The sequence below is a fragment of the Phalacrocorax aristotelis genome, chromosome 25, assembly GCF_949628215.1.
Source record: "Phalacrocorax aristotelis chromosome 25, bGulAri2.1, whole genome shotgun sequence".
NCBI classification, from domain to species: Eukaryota; Metazoa; Chordata; class Aves; order Suliformes; family Phalacrocoracidae; genus Phalacrocorax; species Phalacrocorax aristotelis.
In genome coordinates, this window is record NC_134300.1 from 859298 (window position 1) to 878119 (window position 18822).

At 66.9% G+C, this 18822-nt stretch overlaps 4 protein-coding genes across 5 annotated transcripts; 3 read left to right on the forward strand and 1 right to left on the reverse strand.

Moving 5' to 3' along the window:
• Positions 1-1813: 1813 nt before the first annotated feature.
• On the forward strand, positions 1814-6470 carry MUC1 (mucin 1, cell surface associated). Its single transcript, XM_075074931.1, has 7 exons — positions 1814-1961; positions 2847-3613; positions 3814-3887; positions 3999-4141; positions 4461-4576; positions 4771-4917; positions 5979-6470. The coding sequence occupies exons 1-7, from the start codon at positions 1910-1912 to the stop codon at positions 6051-6053; spliced, it is 1374 nt and encodes a 457-aa protein (XP_074931032.1). The 5' UTR covers positions 1814-1909; the 3' UTR covers positions 6054-6470.
• Positions 6471-8674: 2204 nt separating this feature from the next.
• On the reverse strand, positions 8675-15102 carry TRIM46 (tripartite motif containing 46). The gene is made up of 10 exons (XM_075074965.1): positions 15040-15102; positions 13588-13843; positions 13137-13480; positions 12878-13021; positions 12636-12731; positions 12263-12516; positions 12027-12148; positions 10556-10855; positions 10160-10457; positions 8675-10018 (listed from the first exon to the last, which is right to left on the reverse strand). The coding sequence occupies exons 1-10, from the start codon at positions 15100-15102 to the stop codon at positions 9643-9645; spliced, it is 2253 nt and encodes a 750-aa protein (XP_074931066.1). The 3' UTR covers positions 8675-9642.
• A 491-nt stretch (positions 15103-15593) lies between these two features.
• Positions 15594-17062, forward strand: KRTCAP2 (keratinocyte associated protein 2). The gene is made up of 5 exons (XM_075074966.1): positions 15594-15735; positions 15886-16040; positions 16113-16176; positions 16490-16556; positions 16854-17062. Exons 1-5 carry the CDS (start codon positions 15609-15611, stop codon positions 16972-16974), a joined length of 534 nt encoding a protein of 177 aa, XP_074931067.1. The 5' UTR covers positions 15594-15608; the 3' UTR covers positions 16975-17062.
• Positions 17063-17880: 818 nt separating this feature from the next.
• DPM3 (dolichyl-phosphate mannosyltransferase subunit 3, regulatory) lies at positions 17881-18510 on the forward strand. Of its 2 annotated transcripts, none has more exons than XM_075075054.1 (2): positions 17881-17978; positions 18202-18510. In XM_075075054.1, exon 2 carries the CDS (start codon positions 18208-18210, stop codon positions 18484-18486), a length of 279 nt encoding a protein of 92 aa, XP_074931155.1. In that variant the 5' UTR covers positions 17881-17978; positions 18202-18207; the 3' UTR covers positions 18487-18510. The 2 variants fall into 2 exon arrangements, with proteins under 2 accessions (XP_074931155.1, XP_074931156.1); XM_075075055.1 differs by lacking the exon at positions 17881-17978 and adding an exon at positions 17986-18066.
• Positions 18511-18822: the final 312 nt, after the last annotated feature.

Below are 18822 nucleotides of genomic sequence, written 5' to 3' on the forward strand. Positions count from 1 at the left end.
AGCGCGGCTGTGTGGAGCCGGGGTGGGTGAAATCACCGCTCGGTACCGAGCACCTCCCGCCCGGCCCGCCTTCCGGGGCTTGGGGGGAGCACGGCGGGCCGGGGGGTCCTGCCGTGCCCCTACACGCCCCACGTCCCCCCGGCTGCGAGGGGCGTCAGCGGGGCCCCGGGCCCGGTCCCGCTCGGTGGAGCCGGGGCGGGAGGCGATCGCTGTGTAGGGCCGCCCCCGCCAGGGGGCGCTGCCGGGCGGGGCTGGGGCGGCCCGGGACCCCCCGGGACCCCCCGGCCCCGCTCAGCCCCGCCGACACGCGTGGGTGCCGGGTACGGCCGGCCCGGCCGCACGGTCCCGAGCCTGGCGCTGGTGACTGGGGTTGTTGCCGTGGGAGTGGGGGTGCTGGGGTGCTCCCAGGGGACGGGAACGCGGCTCTGCGTGTCCGGCCCCTTGCTCTCCCACGCAGCGTGTCCTCAGTGGTTTTCCGCTAAGAGGAATATCGCACACCTTAAACCTCCTCTTTCAACAGGCTGGGGGGGGCTCTTGGGGACACGGGCCGGGAGCTGCACCCCCGGTGCTGAACTGCAGCCGGGAGCCAGCGTTGGCACCATGAGCAGAACGTGGTGGGTGCGGGAGGGTGCAGCAACCTGGGCGAGGGCGGTGGGTGTCAGCATCGCTGCTTGCAGGAGCTGCCCTTCCCCATGGCTGAGGGGTTTCAGGGAGGTTGTGCTCACCCAGAGCTTGGCTGCCTGTGTCCTGCCCGTGGCCTGCCCATGATCCCCTTGCCTGGCACCGAGGCTGTGGACCCCAACCGGGGGTTGGGTGCAGCTGGGTCCCGTGGCACCCAAGCTGATGCCCAGGCTGCCTGTCCCTGCCCTGCTGTTACTGCAGCACAGACGGTCCCCTCCTTTCAGCTCCCTTTGCACCAACACCTCAGAAACCTCCCAGCACAGCTGAGGCGGCAGTTTGGTTCTACTCGGGGGCCCCCACCAAGCCCTCCCTAGGAATTGGGGCCCTCCCTGGGAATCGGGGTTCACCCACAGGGCAGGGACAGGGAGAGTCCAGAAAGGCTGGTGTGGTCTGGCCGTGCCAGGAGCACATGTCACCGGGGGGACAGGAGCTCTGCGCCCTGGCACAGGTGGCTCCTGGTACCTCTGGGGTAGAGCATCGGCATTGCCTTGGCACTGGGCATCACCCTGGGCCAGGGGCTGTGTCCTGAGTGGGAAGGGCGTCTTGTGCCCGCTGGAGCCCTCATGCCCAGGCAGGTGGGGGGGCCCTGGGACTTGGCAGGGAGGTTACTGGGAGGTACTAGGATTTCATGGGGCCCTGGGCCCCACCTGTGTAAGCATTTCCTTGGGGGATCACTGGTGTTTATTTATATGTAGGGCGAGGCAGTAGACGGCCAGTAATCATTAACCCCAGACTGAGCTAGAGGATGAGGCTCCCCCCAAAATGAGGGGCTGGGGGGTCCATTCCTGTGCTCCCCATGAGCTCCTGGGGACTGTGGCTCAGCCCAAAGGGCCAGGTAGATGCTGCATCCCCCCTGCCCCGGGGACACCCAGCCACTGCTCCTTCCCTGTGCCCTTGCCTGAAGCTGCATCCACCCATGGCATGGGAACGCCGCTGGCCGCTGGCCCCCCAACCCAGGGGAGCATGGGGGACCCCACACAGGGGGAAAGATGCCACGGGGGACCCATCAGTGGGGCGGCACCCCCCTGCCCTGTGTCAAGTGGGGCAGAGGGACCCCCCTCCTTCCCGGGGCTGGCAGCGGGGTGGGGCCTCTCCACCTGCTCCAGGTGCTCTATAAAGCTCCTGCTGCTGCCAAGCTGCCAGTTCCTGATCTCCAGATTGCAGTGCGCTGCCAGCTAACGGGAGATCTGCTGCCGCAGAGCCCTGAGAGCTGCCGGGACCCCCTGGGATGAGCCCCATGGCATTCAGTGCCTTGCTGCTGCTGCTGGTGCTGGGCGCAGGTGAGGGGCTGGGGCCATTGGGACCCTGAGCCAGAGGGAGCTGGGCTGGGACCTGGGTGAGCAGGGAGGTAATGGGGCAGGGGGATGGGAGCAGGGTCCCCTGGGCTGCTTTCTGAGCAGGGGCTGGGGGATGCCAGAGCCACTGGCCCTCAGCACCCCAGCGGCAGGGACATCACCGTCTCTCCTGGTCTGGCCCCAGGGTGCAGCACCCCAGGGCTGGTAGTCCCCAGCAAAGCTGGGTCCTGGGGACCTCACTGTGGCCTCAGCCCCTCTTAGCCGTGTCGGAAAGGATTGGCCGGGGCTGAGCAGCCGTGCCGTGCCAGGGCCAGCCAGAGCAGGCTGCGCCTGGGGCTTGCAGGCTGGTATGCAGGTGTGTCTCGGTAAGCTGTTCGGACCCCGAGCTCTCCTCCAGTGCTGCCAGCTCCTGTGACACGTGCTGGGAAAACACCCAGGAGCTGCCTGTGCTGGCCAGCAGCTAGGCCATGTGGGTCTGGGGGCCACGGGTGGCACCCCACCCTTCCAGCCCAGTGACTCACAGCAAAGGAGGTTTTATCGGGGTGGGCAGGCTGTGCCTGAGACCCCCAGCGTGGCAGGGTCCCCTCAGGAGCAGGGGGCTGGGCATGGAGCCAGTGCCAGGTGCCCAGGCACCGCTGCCTGGACCCTCGGTGGTGCCACGTGTGCCCAGCACGAGCCCCAGCTGTGGGATGTTCCTGAAAGTCTTGGCCTCATGGGCAGCGGCAGCTGCCAGTGGTAAGCTCCTGGAGGTCATGGTGGTTTTTGGTGCCTTGTGACCCAGCAGGACACCAAGCCAAGGAGCCATGTTGTGTAAAACCTTACCAAACTGGTGCTGCAGTCCCAGCCACTGACTCCCAGTGTTTCCTCCAGGTACGCATGCCATGACCACCACTGACCCAGTCGCCACAGAGACAACCATGGCCGACACACCCACCATAGAGATGACTGACACAATTGCCATGGAGACCACCATGGCTGACACAACCACCGCAGAGATCATCACCACTGACACGCCCGCCACGGAGACAACTGCCGAGACGACCGCTGAGACAACCACCCCTATGGCTGCTGCTCCGAACATCACAGCCTCCAAAAACACAAGCGATAATGGGACCCAACCCTCTGTCTCCTCCCCCACTACAGTCTTCCCCACCACACGCAACACCACAGACTTCCAGTCCATCAACAGCTCCACAGGCAACGCCACAGTCAACAGCACCACAGTGCCCATCTCTAGCGGTGCTGCCGCATCCCATGACAATGCCACTGTGAACAGCAGCAGCGGGCCTCCCCCCTTCAGCACCAACACAAGCAACAGGAACTCCACGGTTCCCACCCCCCCTGCGTCTGGTAGCACAGTGATCCCCATCTCCAGCACCAAAGGCAAGGGGAGCACCAGCACCCAGGTCATCCACACACAGAAAACCTCTGTCACCACTCCTGGCAGCACAGCTCCCAGGCAGACACACATGGCTGTGCTGGGCAGCAGTGACAGTCCCAACCCCAGCAAAGCCACAGTCCAGCTGCTCGTCCGCATCCTGCTGTCCTTCCGCATTGTCAACAGGAGCTTCGATGAGAGCCTGCACGACCCCACGTCGAAGGAGTACAGGAGCCTAAGCCACACTGTCTTGACCATGGTGAGTCCCAGCCCTGCCCACGGGCTGACCTGGGCAAGCAAAGACCTCCTGGTCTGTGCTGAGAAGCGGCAGCCTCCTGTCGGGGCTCCCTGTGAAAGTGCCCTGAGCAATCGCTCTGGCAGCCGCTACGGCAGCCCTGGCCAGTTGAGGGAGGGGGTGTCTGCCAGGGTGGTGGCCATCACCCCCATGCTTTGTTCCAGTTCAAATACGTCTTTGGCTGCACGAGCTGCATGGGCAGGCAGAACTACAAGGGATGCAGTGAGCTCCGTTTCAGGTGAGAAGGCCAGCAGCTCTGGCTGCAGAGGCCAGCGTGCCCTGGCTGCACGGTGCAGAGCCCCTTGCAGGGGGCGGCGATCCGTGCACTAACACCTCCTCTTGCGGGCAGCCAAGGCTCGGTGAAGGTGCAGTCCATCCTCGTGTTCGGGCACAGCAATGACACCATCACCAGTGATGCCGTTGAGCAGCAGCTGAAGGAAAAGCTGGGCCAGAACAACTCCATCATGGACCTGCAGCTGGCTGACATCCAGAGTGAGTGGGAGCTTCAGGCTGGGGACATGAGAGTGGCTGGAGCCCTCTGGGGGTGCTTTCAGGAGCTCTACAAGCGCTGCTGCATCCTGGCTGGGGCAGGGAGGCTCCTTGGTGTTGGGACAGGCTCAGGGCTTGCAGCCAGCAGAGCCAATGCAGTTTCCCATTGCCTGTTGCAGACAGCACTGGGAAGACCAACTGGGCACTGTGGAGGAGGGCTCATCCCCTCGTGCCCTGTCCTGGGGGTCTCTCAAGGCTGTTTGTCCTGGACAGCCCCTTGGTTCTGCCCGGCAGCACAGTCATGGCTCTGGTCCTCTTTCAGGCACTGCGGAGGTGACGTCCCTGTCACCGGTGCCTGTGGTCCCGGATTGGGCCATTGCTCTGCTGGTCCTGGTCTGCATCCTGCTGCTGCTGAGCATCCTCACCTGCCTTTTGCTGGTGAGTCCCCTGTCCCCATCCCTGTCCTCACCTGCCTTTTGCTGGTGAGTCCCCTGTCCCCATCCCTGTCCTCACCTGCCTTTTGCTGGTGAGTCCCCTGTCCCCATCCCTGTCCTCACCTGCCTTTTGCTGGTGAGTCCCCTGTCCCCCTCCCCATGCCTTCAGGCCCCTGACCTCTTCCCTCTCCCCATCAGACCACCTGCAGCTGCCGCCGGAAAAGCCGAGGGAAGCTGGATCTCTTCAGCACAAAGGACTCGTACCACCCCATGGCCGACTATCCCCCATACCAGAGCCATGGGCGCTACGTGTCACCCAACAGCAAGCCCAACCCCTACAGCCAGGTGAGAGCTGAGTGCTACCATCCCCAGGGTTGCTTGCACCCACCATCCTGGCTGCTGTGGGGCTGGGGTGGTGCAGGGGAAGGTGCTTTTTGGTGCAGCCGGGTAGCTGGGCAGGTCCCTTGACTGCTGGGTTAATGGCTAACAGAGCCAGTGGGGCAGGGGACGGGTGGCCCTGGAAGCCTGCCCCACGCCAGTCCCTCCCCAGCTGGGAGGTGAGTGCAACTTTCATGCCTGGATGGAGCGGTGGTGCTGGGCGCGCAGCCGGTGCTGGCAGACCCAGCCTGGCTCCGGGGAGCTTCCCGTGACCTTGGGCAGCTGCTCCCCCTGCCCAGCCCTGGGCAGTGGTGAGGGGAGTCGGCTGCCTACCTTCACTGCCCCTTCTCAGGCTTGGAGGTATCCCAGCTGGACCCCTGCATCTGCTGGAGTTGGGGCATCCTTCCGCCATGGATGGGGAGCGGGATCGGGTTTGGGCCTTGGGCCGGAGCAGTGCAGGGGTTGCAGGGGCTGGGGGGGCGGCGGATCCCTGTATCCTGCATCCCGTATCTTGCACCAGCGGCTCTGCAACCGGGGCTGCAGGTGCAGTGGCAGGAGCTGCCCGCACATGCAAAGGGCACGATGCGCTGCGCTCCCCTGTGTGCCAGTGGTGTGGGCGGCGGCCGTATCCAGCTGCTTGGCTCCGTGCGAGCAGCTCGCCCTGTTCGAATGCCAGGGGCCTGGATAAATATTTACCTTTGCTCTTGCCGGGCAGGCTTATCGTGCAGGAGGAGAGGAACAAGTTCAGGGCCGCTTCGGCTCCTCTGCCAGCTCCTGGGCCCATGGGAGGGCTCAGGGTGCCCATGGGGGCTCTGAGTGCCCATGGTTGGGGGCAGCTTCTCACCATGGGGGGGGTGTGTGTGTGTGTGTGTGTGCGTTTTTTAGCCAAGCACAGCACTGTGCTGTCCATGGCGCCTGTGGTGAGGCTGTGGGGGTTCACCTGCTGCCCCCGGATGAGTGCTGAGGAGGGGGGTCAGCCTGGCCCCTCTGCAACCCACCTCTGATGCCCCCTGCTACTCCCTCCCCAGGTGGCCGGCAGCAACGGTGCGGGGGCCGGCACCTTCACCTACACCAACCCCGCCGCCACGTCCGACAACCTCTGAGGGACATGCTGGGATGCTCCTGGGGGCGCAGCACCGGCCCCGGGCATGTCCCCCGGAGATGCTGGGCCCCTCACCGCAGGCAGCAGGAGCCGGATGGTTCTGGAGCAGCCGGATTCATGCGTATGACAGAACTAGACAAACAAAGATTTGCGGTGGGAGGGGAGGTCCCCTGCACCCCCCGACCCCCACGCTCGCTCGGCTGTGCACCCCCTGCTCTGTACTCTGGGTGGGGGACCAGGCTCGCACCCCCCACATGCTCACCCGTGGAGTTCAGTTGCTCTTTTTGTGGTGTTATTTTATATAAATATGTATATGGGGTGTCAGCACTGGGCTCGGCTGGGCAGGGAAGCAGGGTAGCAGAGTCCGTGACTGTAGTATATTTACTGCATTTCACAATAAAAGGATGGGTGCAGTTGGGCGCTGTGTCCTGTGGGGCTGGGTGCCTCCCCTGGGGTAGTGACTCCCCTTCTGGCTCCATGGTGGCTCTGATGTCCCTGGTGTGGCCATCACCCACCTGGGTGACCGCGGCCCGGGGCGGGCTGCTCTTGTTTCTTGGGCTGGACAGACCTGGGGTTTTCTCTCACTGTCATAGTTCCTACAGTCCCCTGGGCGCTGGGAGCGTCCCTGTCCCCTGCATCCCCCTGGGTGTGCCACGTCCTGCCGGGATGCTGCCCCTTTTGCTCACACCCTGCCCGCCTGTCCCGCAGTCTCGGTTTCTGTCTCATGAGCAAACATGTCTCATTTGACGCAACTGTTTATCCTGTGGCTGCACAAGCAGAATGTAAAGGTGACGATGGGGCCATAAAGCTGTGGGGCGAGCGCTGCGAAGGCTGTACATGAGTTGCTGGTGTACATGCAGCCGTGTCTTGACCCAGCTGGTCCCACTCCCCTCCCCTGCCTGATCTGGGCTCGGGATCCCCCAAACCCTGTGTGAGCCATGAAACGGCTTTCTGGGGGGGGGGGGTGCCAGGGGGAAGGGGAGTGGGGCAGGGCTGCGGGACGTGCCAAGGGGCAGCGGGGTGACCTCAGCGGGGCCAGGGACTGAAGCAGGACCTGGCCCGCCCGGCCAAGCTGTGCTGGGCCACAAGCCTTTGGGATGGCCATGCCCTGAGTAGGGGGGACAGCCCCCTGGCAGTCCTGGTTTGGGCTGGGCCCACACTGGGGACTGGGAGGGTTTTGGCAATCACTGAAAAGGCAAAAAAACAAGGAAACAAACCTTCCCCAAAGAAATCCCTTGTGGGCTCAGGCACGAAGCCAGATGCTTCGCTGGGAACCAGCCCTGGGACCGGACTGGCAGCATGTGGCTGTTGGGACACCTCAGCCGCAGCACGTGGGCTCCAGGTGGTGGGACGTGGCTGCACTGGGTGCCTGGGGACCCCAGCATGTGTCAGGAGGCACCTGGGCCATGCTGGGGTGTGAGCAAGGGGCTTAGGGGACAGGGGGTGGGGGCTGCCCAGCAAGAGGAGGTGATGCAAGCCCTGAGGCTGGCGGGGGCGGGGGGGGTTTGTCTCTGCCGCTTTTGGTTTTTCCATGTCCCTTACTGATACCCAGAGTTGCCAAAAGCAGCAGCCAAACCCAGCAGGTTTCCAGCCCTGCAGGCACTGGGACAGGGTGTGCCCTGGCAGGGGGGCTTTAGGGCAGGAGCTGGGCAGTTTGACACAGGGAAGGCTTTGGGGGGACTGTGTGTGCTTGTGAAAAGCAGGATGATGGGGGGCAGGGGAATGTGCTGCCACATCCCACCCTTGCCTTCAAAACAGAAGGGAAAAGCTAAAAGCAGCCTTGAGGGGTGGTTGTGCAGTGTCGCGTCCCATTTCCCTGCTCCCCAAGCCCTGCTGCCAGCTGGGGATGGGGCCGTGTGCCCAGGGCAGGGACCCACGGGGTGCAGGGGGGTCTGGCTGGGGCTGCTGCCACATGGGGCTGGGCTGGGCAGGGCTGCGGCTGCCCCCACCCAGCCCTGGGCAGGGCCCACAGGAATCGAAACAGGTACCTGGGCTTGCCCCTACAAAGAGCTGCCTGTTCACAGGGTGCCCAGCCCAGCCACCGCAGCCCCACTGGCCTCAACCAGAGGGGATGATGTTCCCCACGGACAGGCACCAGTAGCGGCAGGGGGGCCCCTGCCCCACATGTGGCTCCCCCACCTGCCACACCGCTCCCCGGGGCCCCATGGCACGTGGGTACCCAAGTGGGGGTCCAGCCCCTGTTACCCACCCCAAGGGGACACCCCAGCACCAAGCAACCCCCCTGAGCTGGACCGGCCCCGCCCTTGGAAACTCCCACTAATGCTCTAGGGGTTTTGTCTCTCAGCCCACCAGGGCGATGGTCCGGGTGCACCTCAACACCCAGGGACAGGGTGGCAGCGGCCACGTGGCCGGGCAGAGCACGGGCAGGGACTGGACACGTCAGCACTGCCTGGGCTGCCCTGGGCCCTTCGCTGGGCAGGATTGGCCCCTGCTGGCTGCGGCCCAAAGGACAGCCTTGGCCCGTGGCCTTGCTGCCAGGGCCAGCTCCACGGCGTTGGTGATGGGTGCCACACCATGGGGAGCAGCCAGCACCCCACAGCCCCCTGTGCCGGTGTTCCCTGCAGAGCGGCTGCCCTCCACTGCAGGGTGGCTCTGAAGGAGTCTGGCATCGCAGTTTATTGTAGGAAATCATGAAAATACAGCAAACGTAACAGAACCCAGGAGAAACTACAGCAGCTCAGACAGATCCCGGCACACGACCACCAGCGTGGGTCCCTGTGGTGGACGGGGGCCCTGCACGGCTCCCAGCCAGGTCGGATCCCGACCCCATGGCTCCAGCCTGCCCTGGCTGTGTGCGGTTTGGCACCAAGTGGTGTAACAGGGGCTGAGTGTGTCCCACTGGAGCATGTGCTGGCAGCAAGTGGGCCAGTGCCCTGTGCAGGCAGGGGCACAGGCAGGGCTGGCCGAGCACATGGCTCCCCTGGGGACAAGGCAGAACAGCCAGCGGTGCTCTGCAGCCCCAGGGGAGAGCAGGGGCCACAGTCTGGCAGCCCACAGCAGGGACCCGGTGGCGGCTGTGCCTGGCTGCAATGGCTGTGCCCGGCTGTGGCACTGCAGCCGGGTGAGCCACATTGAAAATGAACCATTTTTTTAAAAAGTCTTCACACCTCATTCCAGCCCAGCCTCCCCCCACCCTCTCTCCCCAAGCCCAGCTGCCTCCCCCACCCCAGCCAGCACCCAGCCTCTCCCTCCCACCGTCAACCCCCACCGTCACCTGCCGCCCCCCTCCCTGCACAGCCCTGCGTCCCACTCACAGCCCCCTCCGTGGTCCATCTCTAGGGCTGATCCTCTGCCAGGACCTGGCACGCACCCTCTGCCCAGCCCTGCCCACAGCCTCAAGCCCAGCTGGGGAAAGGGGCAGGTGGATGGGGAGAGGAGGGGACGGCAGAGCTGTCCTCGTCCCCCCCACCCCACAAAACAAACACCTGGCCTGCTCCCAGCTGGCAGCAGGGCCGGGGCTGCCCTCGCTGTGCTCTGCTCCCTGCTCGCTTGTGTGCCCCCCAGGCCCTGGAGCTTGCTGGGCAATCAGGGGTCACAGCCAGCACACGTGCGGGGAGCATACGCACAGCTCAGTCCAGCTTGGCAAAGCCCCCGATGGTCACTTTACGCTCCTGCTTGTTGGCCACCAGCTCCTGGAGATGCAGGGCACCCCCGCCGATGAAACAGAAGGCAGGGCAGACAGGCCCTGAACAGTCCACACCGCACTCCCAGAGCTCACGGAAGGAGACGGCATCGTAGAAGCTCACCTTGCCCTGCTCATAGTCCAGGCAGATGCCGATGCGCGGCGGCAAGGGCACGGTGCAGCCGTTGGGGTCGCGAGAGGTGAGTGCCGACCCGTGCGAGAGCAAGATCTTGCCCATGCCTATGGTGAGGAAGGCGTAGGGTGGGGGTGCCTCCACCGTCGTGTCCTCTGCCCCACTGTCGTGGCCGCTGTCGGGGTCATACCTACAGTGGGGGGACAGGTGAGTCCCGGCACGGACACGTGAGGGACTGGCCGGGGTCTCCTCTGTGCCCCAGAGGTGGCGCCCAGCAGGGAGACAGGAACCCGCAGAGGACCACCCCACACCCACAGAGCCCCCTGCTCACCTGGGGCTCACCACCTCCTGTGGCACCTGGAACCACTCCTGCAGCTTGCTCTCCAGCCCCACGCCCACCTTGACCAGGTAGGAGCTGGGGTCCACGCAGCAGGCCCAGTAGCTCTTGCCCTGCGTGATGGCCACATCGCCAATGACCAGATCGATGGAGAGGTGGCAGCTGGTCATCAGGCGCTCAGCGGCGAAGAGCATGGGGATGCCGGGGACACTGCGCACGGCGCGCTGGTCCTTGCTGATGACCAGCCGGTCCCGGTTGAAGCCCCAGCGGTTGTCCAGGAAGAAGTTGAGGACTGCAGGGAGGAGGAGAGGAGGGCAGGTGAGAGAAGGACAGGGCGAGCGGCCAGTGGGGTGTTCCACATCAGTGCTCCAAGCCCCCGGCACCACTCACCTGGGGCAGGTGGTGTGTGCAGGTAGATGTCCTCGCTGTACTCCCCAAAGCCCGCCTTGTTGCATCCCTTCACCCGGAGCACGTAGACGCTGTCGGTGTCCAGGTACTCCACGAGAGCGCTGGTGCCACGCACCTCCTCCCGCCGCTGCCACAGCTTCAGCCCCTTGCCCTTGGCGTCCGTCTTGCGGTACTCCACCGTGTAGTGCCAGGCGGGTGGCGAATGCTGCGGCAGCCGCCAGCACAGGAAGATCTGGTCGTAGGCGTAGGTGCGCTGCGTGTCGATGACGGGGGCCTCGGGCGCTGCAGGGAGAGGCACCGGCAGGCATCAGGCAGCATCCCCCCCCCCGGCAGGCGGGGAGGCGGCCAGACGCAGGGAAGGGGCATTCCGGACGGACGCACGGACGCACAACCAGCAGGATTCTAGGGGAATCTGACTGCGGAGACCGTGTGTAGGCACCAGAGGAGAGCAAGAGTCGGGGAGACAGAGGAGCTCGCTGCTGTGGGGCTCCAGGGACCAGACAGGCTGAGTGCAAGTCGGGGAGGGAGGAGAGAGAGAGAGAAAGAAAGAGAGAGAGGATGGAGGCAGCAGGAGAGGAGGAGGGGAGGAGATGGGGATGGCGGGGTGGTGTGAAGATGCCGGCAGCGTGGTGGGAGCAGGGAGGCAGGGTGGGAAGGGGGGGTGGAGAGATGAAGGGATGGTAAGTGGAAGTGGGACAGAAATGGGGTGAGGAGGGGGACGGAAACGGGGTGAGGAGGGGGACAGAAATGGGGCAAGGGTGAGGACAGAAGTGGGGCGAGGAGGAGGGCAGAAGTGGGGCGAGGAGGAGGGCAGAAGTGGGGCGAGGAGGGGATGGGAGGCCAGGAGAAGCAGCAGCAGATGGAGGGGGGGGCAGAGCCACCGCCTGCGGGCAGGACGGGGATGGAGGATGGTGGCGGAACGGGGACGGGGCAGGACTGGGGATGGAGGGATGGGACAGAGAGAGCAGGGCCAGCTCTGGGGCAGGGATGTGACTTGCCTCAGTTACTTCAGTGACGACTCAGCAGCGGCCGCAGCCTATAAACAAAGAGAGGTAGAAGCAGGTCTGAAAAGTGTTGCCAGCGGGTCCGGCAGGGCCACGCGGCTCCTGCCCTGTGGGGAAGCGCCTGCCCTGCAGCGGGGCAGCCTCCGCTCCATACTCACCCTCCGGCGCTCCTGCTGCCCTTACCTGGCACCGCAGCCCTGCCTGTCCTGCCCCCTCGCCCTGGCACAGGGCAGGGCAGGGGCAGCGATTGCTTTGGGGGCTGCCGGGGGTGGGGGTGGGCCATCCCTGACAGGGAGGGGGGACCGGCAGATCCGCGAGCACCCGCCCGAGCACAGCCCTCCGTGGCTGTGGCTGAGCTCTGGCTCCAAGGTGGGCAGGGAGCCGCTCTGCCTGCAGGGGCTGCGCCTCCGTACGGGGCACAGCCGGTGCCTGGGTCCTGCTGCCTTTACCTCGGATGAAGGCCAGGTCGGTGAGCAGCTTCAGCTCCCTGCTGACATCCAGTTGGAAGTGGCTGAAAGAGGCTGTGGCCGCAGGACGGAAGCTCTGCAGCGAGTCAGTGGCCCTGAGGATCCTGCAGCATGGGAGAGCAAGGATGTCAGGGTGTTAAGTGGTGGCCGCCTTGAGCATTGGGGGGCCCTGACTCCCCTGGCAGCCCCATGCCCCACTGGGTCCCTGCAGCCCGTACCTGTTGTGCAGCTGCTTGGCAGCCTGGACGAAGCAGGGGTGGTCGGTCTCCTTCAGCACCTCCTGGGCGTAGCCCACCATGCCCGAGTTCTCCAGCATGGCCTGGTGCTCCTGGATCTGGCAGTGCAGGCTGGCCAGCCGCTCCTGCTGGCACTCCTCGATCGCCTGCAGCAGGGTCGCCTGCTTCTCCTCCAGCATGGCACACAGCCCCTGGATCAGCTGCGACACCTCCTCTTTGGCCTGCGAGCCATTCACCTGCAGAGCATGGCAGGGTCAGCGTGCCACACGTCCCAGGGCAGAGAGGGGATCTGCCTGGAGGTGCCACCCCCTGCCTAGGGACAGCTCAGGGACAGACAGGCACCTTCTGGCCTCACCTCTGTGTGCTTCACTGTCTCCTCCAGCTCAGCAATCTGGGTCTGCACCGTGTCCTGGCTGCTCAGGATGTAGGCGAGGCTCTTTGTCAGCTTCTCCTGCAGGGAACGAGGTGAGGTGAGGTGCCGCCAACCCCCACGGCCCTGACCTGCACACCCCATCTGTGCTGGGGCTCCACCAGTGCCCCCAGGTCCTCCTCGCTGAGCCCCAACCCTGCCCTGAGCGTGGCCCCCGCGGCCCTTACCCTGAGGGCCTGGTAGGCACTGAGCACCGGGGTGATCTTGTGGCTGGTGTGAGTGCGTCGTACGCGGCAGAGCTGGCACACCAGCCGCTGGCAGGTCTTGCAGTAGTGAGTCACCTCCTCCTTGTGCTCTGGGCACATCAGACCCTGCATAGGCACAAGGGGGCTCAGCAAGGCTCCACACCTGCTCCCCTCCAGGGACTCCCCCCAGCACCTGCAAAATCCTGAGCAGGGAAGGAAGACCCTGACAGTGAGGCTGTACCTTGGGGCGGAAGGTGAGGGTGGGGGGCGTGGGCTCGTGCTGGGCTTTCTGGGTGCCCCAGGGGTGGTAGAGCTTGAAGCACTCATTGCAGAAGCTGGACTTGCACTCGGTGCAGCCCTTGGTGGCCTCCAGCTGCGGGGGCTTGCAGAACTGGCACATGATGGCGGCACTGATGTTGATGGTCTGGCGGTAGCGCTCCACGACCCGCTCCAGTGTCAGGTTGCGGAAGAGACTGCCCAGGCCTCGCTCTCCCAGGTCCACATCCCGCTGGCAGGCTGGGCAGGGGAAGCTGACGGTCTGGGGGTGCACGGTGCCCCGCTTGCGCCCCGGGTAGGTACCAAAGCCTGCGGGAGGGAGGCGGGGAGAGTGTCAGGTGGGACTCGGCACCCCAGAGCCGCTTGGCCCTCCCGTGGGGGAGCCTGCCAGGCCCCAGCCCCTCAGGCTGTCCCACCTGACTTCAGGAGGCGGTCAAGGCGGTCGGGCTTGGGGACGGCCCGGCGTCCGAGGCGGGGGCTGCGGGTCACAGGGGTGGCAGCAGGCGAGGAGGGCTCGGAGGTGGGGTCGCAGCAGAGGTAGCCATGCTGCAGCAGCACCTCGCTGGCGCAGACATGGCAGACGTTGTGCGTGCAGGGTAGGGCCAGCGGCTGCTTGTACATCTCCTTGCACACCGGGCAGACCAGCTCCCGCTCCATGTTCTTCATGCTGGTCTGGGGAGAGAGTGGGGAGCGTCACCCACCACGGACGGGACCGGGGCTATGATGGGGACCAGGGCCAGGATTGGGACCAGCCCTGGGACCAGCACCAGGGTGGGGACCAGAGCTGGGATTGGGGCTGGGGCTGGCACCAGGGCCGGGATCGGGACTGGCACTGGGACTAGAGCCAAGACCAGCACCAAGTCTGTGATCGGGCCTGGGACCAGCACCAGGGGCAGCGGCAGGACCAGCACCCGGCCCAGGGCTGGAGTGGGGACGAGGGCTGGGGCCAGCATGAGGACGAGCATCAGGACCAGCACTGGGACCAACACCAGGGCCAAGATCAGGACCAGGCCTGGGACCAGCACCATGGCCAGGATCAGGACCGGCACTAGGACCAGCACCAGGGCCAGGATCAGGACCGGCACCAGGGCCAGGATAAGGACTGCAGTTGGGCTGGGGACTGGGGCTGGGGCTGGCACCAGGGCCAGGTTCAGGACCAGTAATGCGACCAGATCCAGGACCAGCACCAGGACTCGGACCAGCACCGGGATGGGGACCAGAGCTGGGACCAAGATGGGGATTGGGGCTGGGGCAGGGATGGGCACAGGGACTAGAACCAGGACCAGCACTAAGTCTGTGATCAGGCCTGGAACCAGCACCAGGGGCAGGGGCAGGATCAGGACCAGCACTGGGACCAGGATGAGGACCTGCATCAGGGCCAGGATCAGGACCAGCACCAGGATGGGGACCTGAGCTGGGATTGGGATGGGGATTGGGGCTGGGGCTGGTACTGGGACCAGAGCCAGCACCAGTGCCAGGACAGGGACCAGTACCAGGGACCAGGGCCAAGACGGGCACCAGAATCGGGGCCAGGATGGGGACCGGGCCCCCCGCCCACGGGCCACGGGTGTGCAGGCAGCTCCCGGCGCTCCCGGCCCCGGGGGTTCGGCCCCGGCGGTGACATGGTGCGGGGGGGGGGCGGCCCGGTGTCGGCCTTCCCCGGGGATCGGTGCCGGCAGCCCCAGGCCCAGTGGGTCGGGGCGCGGATCCGAGGCCTCGCCGCGGCCTGCCCGGCCCTCAAGGGCACCCCCGCCATCCCGCCCGCCTCCGCCATCGGGCCCCGCCGCGTTGCCATGGCGACGCCGGTCCCGGGGGAGCCCGGCCCGGCCGCCCCGCGGTGACCCCCCCACCCCGCCGCCGCCGCTCACACTGATGCGGACGAGCGCGTCCATGATGGAGGTGAAGGTCTGCAGGTCCTCGCCTTCGGCCATGGCTCCGCGCCCGCGCCCGGCGCCCGTCCCCGCGGCGGCAGTACCGGCTGCCGCGGCCGCCCCGGTCTGTTGCAGGGAGCGGCGGAGTCGGGGGGAGGGCGGGGGGCGGTGGCGCGCATGCTCGGTGGGACCCGCCCCGGCGGCGGCGGCGGCGGCGGCGGGGGGGCGACGGGGGGCGGCGGCGGTGGCGGGGGGGCGGCACCGGGAGGCTCCGGCCGCACCCCCGGGCACCCCCCGCCGGTTCCGTGCGGACGGCAGCGCGGTTCGGGGAACGGCGCCCGGGGCGGACCCCGGGCGGGCTGACCGGGACGCCGGGAGAGGGGCCGGGGCCGGTACCGGGGCTGCAGAAGCTCCCGCGCCCCCGCCCCGCCGCCTCCCGCTTCGCCTCTCCCCGCCGCCGGGGGGCGCGCGAGCCGCTGGGGCCTGCCGCGCCGCGCCCGGCCTCCAGGGGGCGCGCGAGCCCGCCGGAGCGCCGCGCCCGCGGGGAGGGGCGGGGGCTCCCGCGCATGCGCACTGTCTCCTCCCCGCCTGATGCCGTGTCCCTGCCTGCGCGGCCGCAGTGCGCCTGCGCAGAGCGGCGGCACCGGGACGGGCCCGGCACGGCGCCGGGGGCGACGCCGCGGGGCACCATGGGTAACGGGGACGGTGGTCGGGCGGGGGGGGGAGCGGGGGGGCTGCTGGGGCCTACGGAAAGGCCTGAGCCCGGGGGCACCCGGGAGGGAGCCTCGGCCCCACGGTGCCCCCGGTACCGGCGGCCTTGCTGAGGTGGCGCCGCGGCCTCAGCCGTAGGCACCGGCACCTCCCTGGCGCTCTCCTCGCTGCTCTCGCTGCTGCTCTTCGCCGGGATGCAGATGTACAGCCGGCAGCTGGCCTCCACCGAGTGGCTGACCATCCAGGGCGGGCTGCTGGGCTCCGCACTCTTCATCTGTTCTCTCACCGTATCCTTTGGGGCCCTGGGGAGCGGGGCCGGGCGTGCGGTGCCCCGTTCTGTCCCTTAACCCTCTGGCCAGGCCTTCAACAACCTGGAGAACCTCGTCTTCGGCAAGGGCTTCCAGGCCAAGATATTCCCCGAGAGTGAGTGTGGCGGCGGGGCAGGCGGCAGGGAGGCGGGGGTCACGCCATCCTCTGAAGTCGTCGGGTGTGCTGGCTCGTGGCAGGGCTGGCTTTGCAAAGGCCCTGCCCCGTGTGTGCTCTGCCAGCGGTTCCAGAGGGTCCCAGCCCTGCCCTGGAGAAAGGGCTCATCGTGGTAGTTCCTCCTGAGCATCTCCCTGTGCTGTGGGTCGGTTTGTCCTGCTACATCACTGCAGCCTTGGCCCCTGCTGCGCTGAGGCTCATGTGTTGGGGCAGCACAGCTGCATCTCTTACATCTCCTGTTTTTCCCCTGCAGTCCTCACGTGCCTCTTGCTGGCTCTCTTTGCCTCTGGCCTCATTCACCGAGTCTGTGTGACCACCTGGTGAGTCCAGAGTGTGTGCTGGAGCAGCTGTCATGCTGCTGTGGCTGCTGCCAGGGACCCTGATGGCTCATGCTTGCCATTGGGAAGAGAATGGGGCACTGGGCAGGGCCAAGGCTGCCCAGGGACCCCCAGGGTGGCCAGTGTGGGGCACTGGGCAGGGCCAAGGCTGCCCGGGGACCCCCAGGGTGGCCAGTGTGGGGCACTGCAGCGCAATGGGATCAAAGGGGAAGGTGTTGGTTCAGTCCTGGCATGTTCCTGCCTGCCAGCAGCTGAGCAGCCTCTTTTCTTTCCTTGCAGCCTCATCTTCTCCATGGTCGGCCTCTACTACATCAACAAGATCTCGTCTACCCTCTACCAGTCTGCAGCACCCGTCACTGCTCCTGCTAAGGCTGTCGGCAAAGGCAGGAAGAGGAATTGATAGCCTGCTGCCCCTTCCCTGGGGCAGCCCCCTCCCCGCTGGGCTGGACTGGTGCTCTCAGTCACCCAATAAAGCCATTTCTTTGTAACTTATTGTCCTCAGCTGCCTTAGGTTTGGTTGCTCTGCCAGCTCTCAGCCTAGTTTCCTCATGCCGCTGTGTCCCGGTGCAGCTGAGAGCGGTCCTGCTCACTCGGCCAGGCTGCAGCAGAGCCTGGGGTGGGTTCTTTGCCCCTGGGGTGGCTCAGCGCAGGCCAGCGGAGCACAGCCAGAATGGGGAGGCAGCCGCTGACACCTCCCCCCCATCGCTGCCTCACAGGGAAAATGTGCTGACGGTGTCTCATCTGCCTGGACCTGCAAGGGAGGAAAACCCCAGCAGAGCCGGGCAGGTTGGAGCAGGCTCTGGTGTCACAGGGGCTTGGCCCGGCCAGAGAGAGCTGGGGTGGGGGGCTGTGGGTCCCCAGGGCGGGGGTGGAGCCGCACCAGCCCTCGGGGTGACGGGGAGGGGGAAGGAGGGTAAAGTTGCCTGCTGCTGCTGAGCCCCTTCGCTGGCCCAGCGAGGCTGCCGGCGCTCCGCGGGGGAGCAAAAGCAGGTCTGTGCCCTCCCCGCGGCGGGAGCCACCGGGCACCGGGGCAGCCCCGGGGCGGGGGGTGGCCGTGGGAAGGGCCCAGGACCCGCGAGCCGTGGGAGGGCTGGTCAGGCCTGCTCCCACGCCGGCCCTCCCGCCGCGGCCGGACGCGGAGGAAACCAGATGCATCCTCCGGCCCTGGCCCCGGCCGCCGCCGCCAAAGCCCGGCGCTTCCTGCGGCCCCGGGCTCGGCCCCAGGCGTCCCGCCGCGCCGCGCCGCCCGGCCTGCAGGGGGCGCACCGCGGCCTCCGCCGCGCATGCCCTATGTGCCGCGGCGCGGCTCCGCACTACAGCTCCCAGCGGCCCCCGCGCTGCGGCGCTGCCGTGACGTCATCCTGGCGACGAGCAGAGCGGGCTGTGGGCCCGGGACCCGTCAAGGTGGGGGGCGGGGGCCGGTACCGGCGGTCGGGGGCGGGGTCGGTGCTTCGGCGGGCTCGGAGGGGAGCGGGGCAGGGTCCCGACGCAGGTTGGCGAAGGCCCGGAGGGGTTCGGGTCTGGGCCCTGTTCGGGAGGCCCCGGGGGGCGGCGGGCCCGAGCCGACCCGGTGCGGGCAGGGGGCCGGCGCGGGTCGGTCGGGCTCTCACGGCCCCTCTCTCCGCAGGCGGCCATGACCAAGCTGGGGCAGTGGCTGTGTGGACTCGCCTTGCTGGGCTCGGCCTGGGCCGCGCTGGCGCTGGCGCCGCCGGGGCTGCGGCTGCCGGCCCCATACCGGGATGCCCTGCTGCCCTTGCCCGTCTACCTGCTGGTGGCCTTCGGCTGCTACTCCCTGGCCACCGTGGGCTACCGCCTGGCCACCTTTAACGACTGCGAGGAGGCGGCTGCCGAACTGCGGGACCACATCAGTGCGGCACGGGCAGACCTGCGCCGACGAGGGCTGCGCTTCTGACCCTAATAAAGCTGAGAGACAGTGGCTGCCTGTGGTGTACGGTGCTCCCAGGGGGCCGGGGCACACCGGGGAGCAGGAGGGCTCCAGCGGGGATCCCCTGCGCGGTACTGCCCCAGTTGGGGACAGCAGGCAGCCGAGGACTCTGGGATGCTGCTCAAAGCCACACTGCTGGGTAATCTCTCCCCAGGGTGATGCTGGTGTTCAGGGAGCTCCGCACAGAGGAGGGGTCTCTGCACAGGTCCAGGTCCCCTCTCAGCACTGCCCGCACCCTGCAGGGAGCCCTCCCCAGGCCAGCCCAGCCTCTCCCTCTCCGAGCTTCTCGGAGCTTGGCTCTAG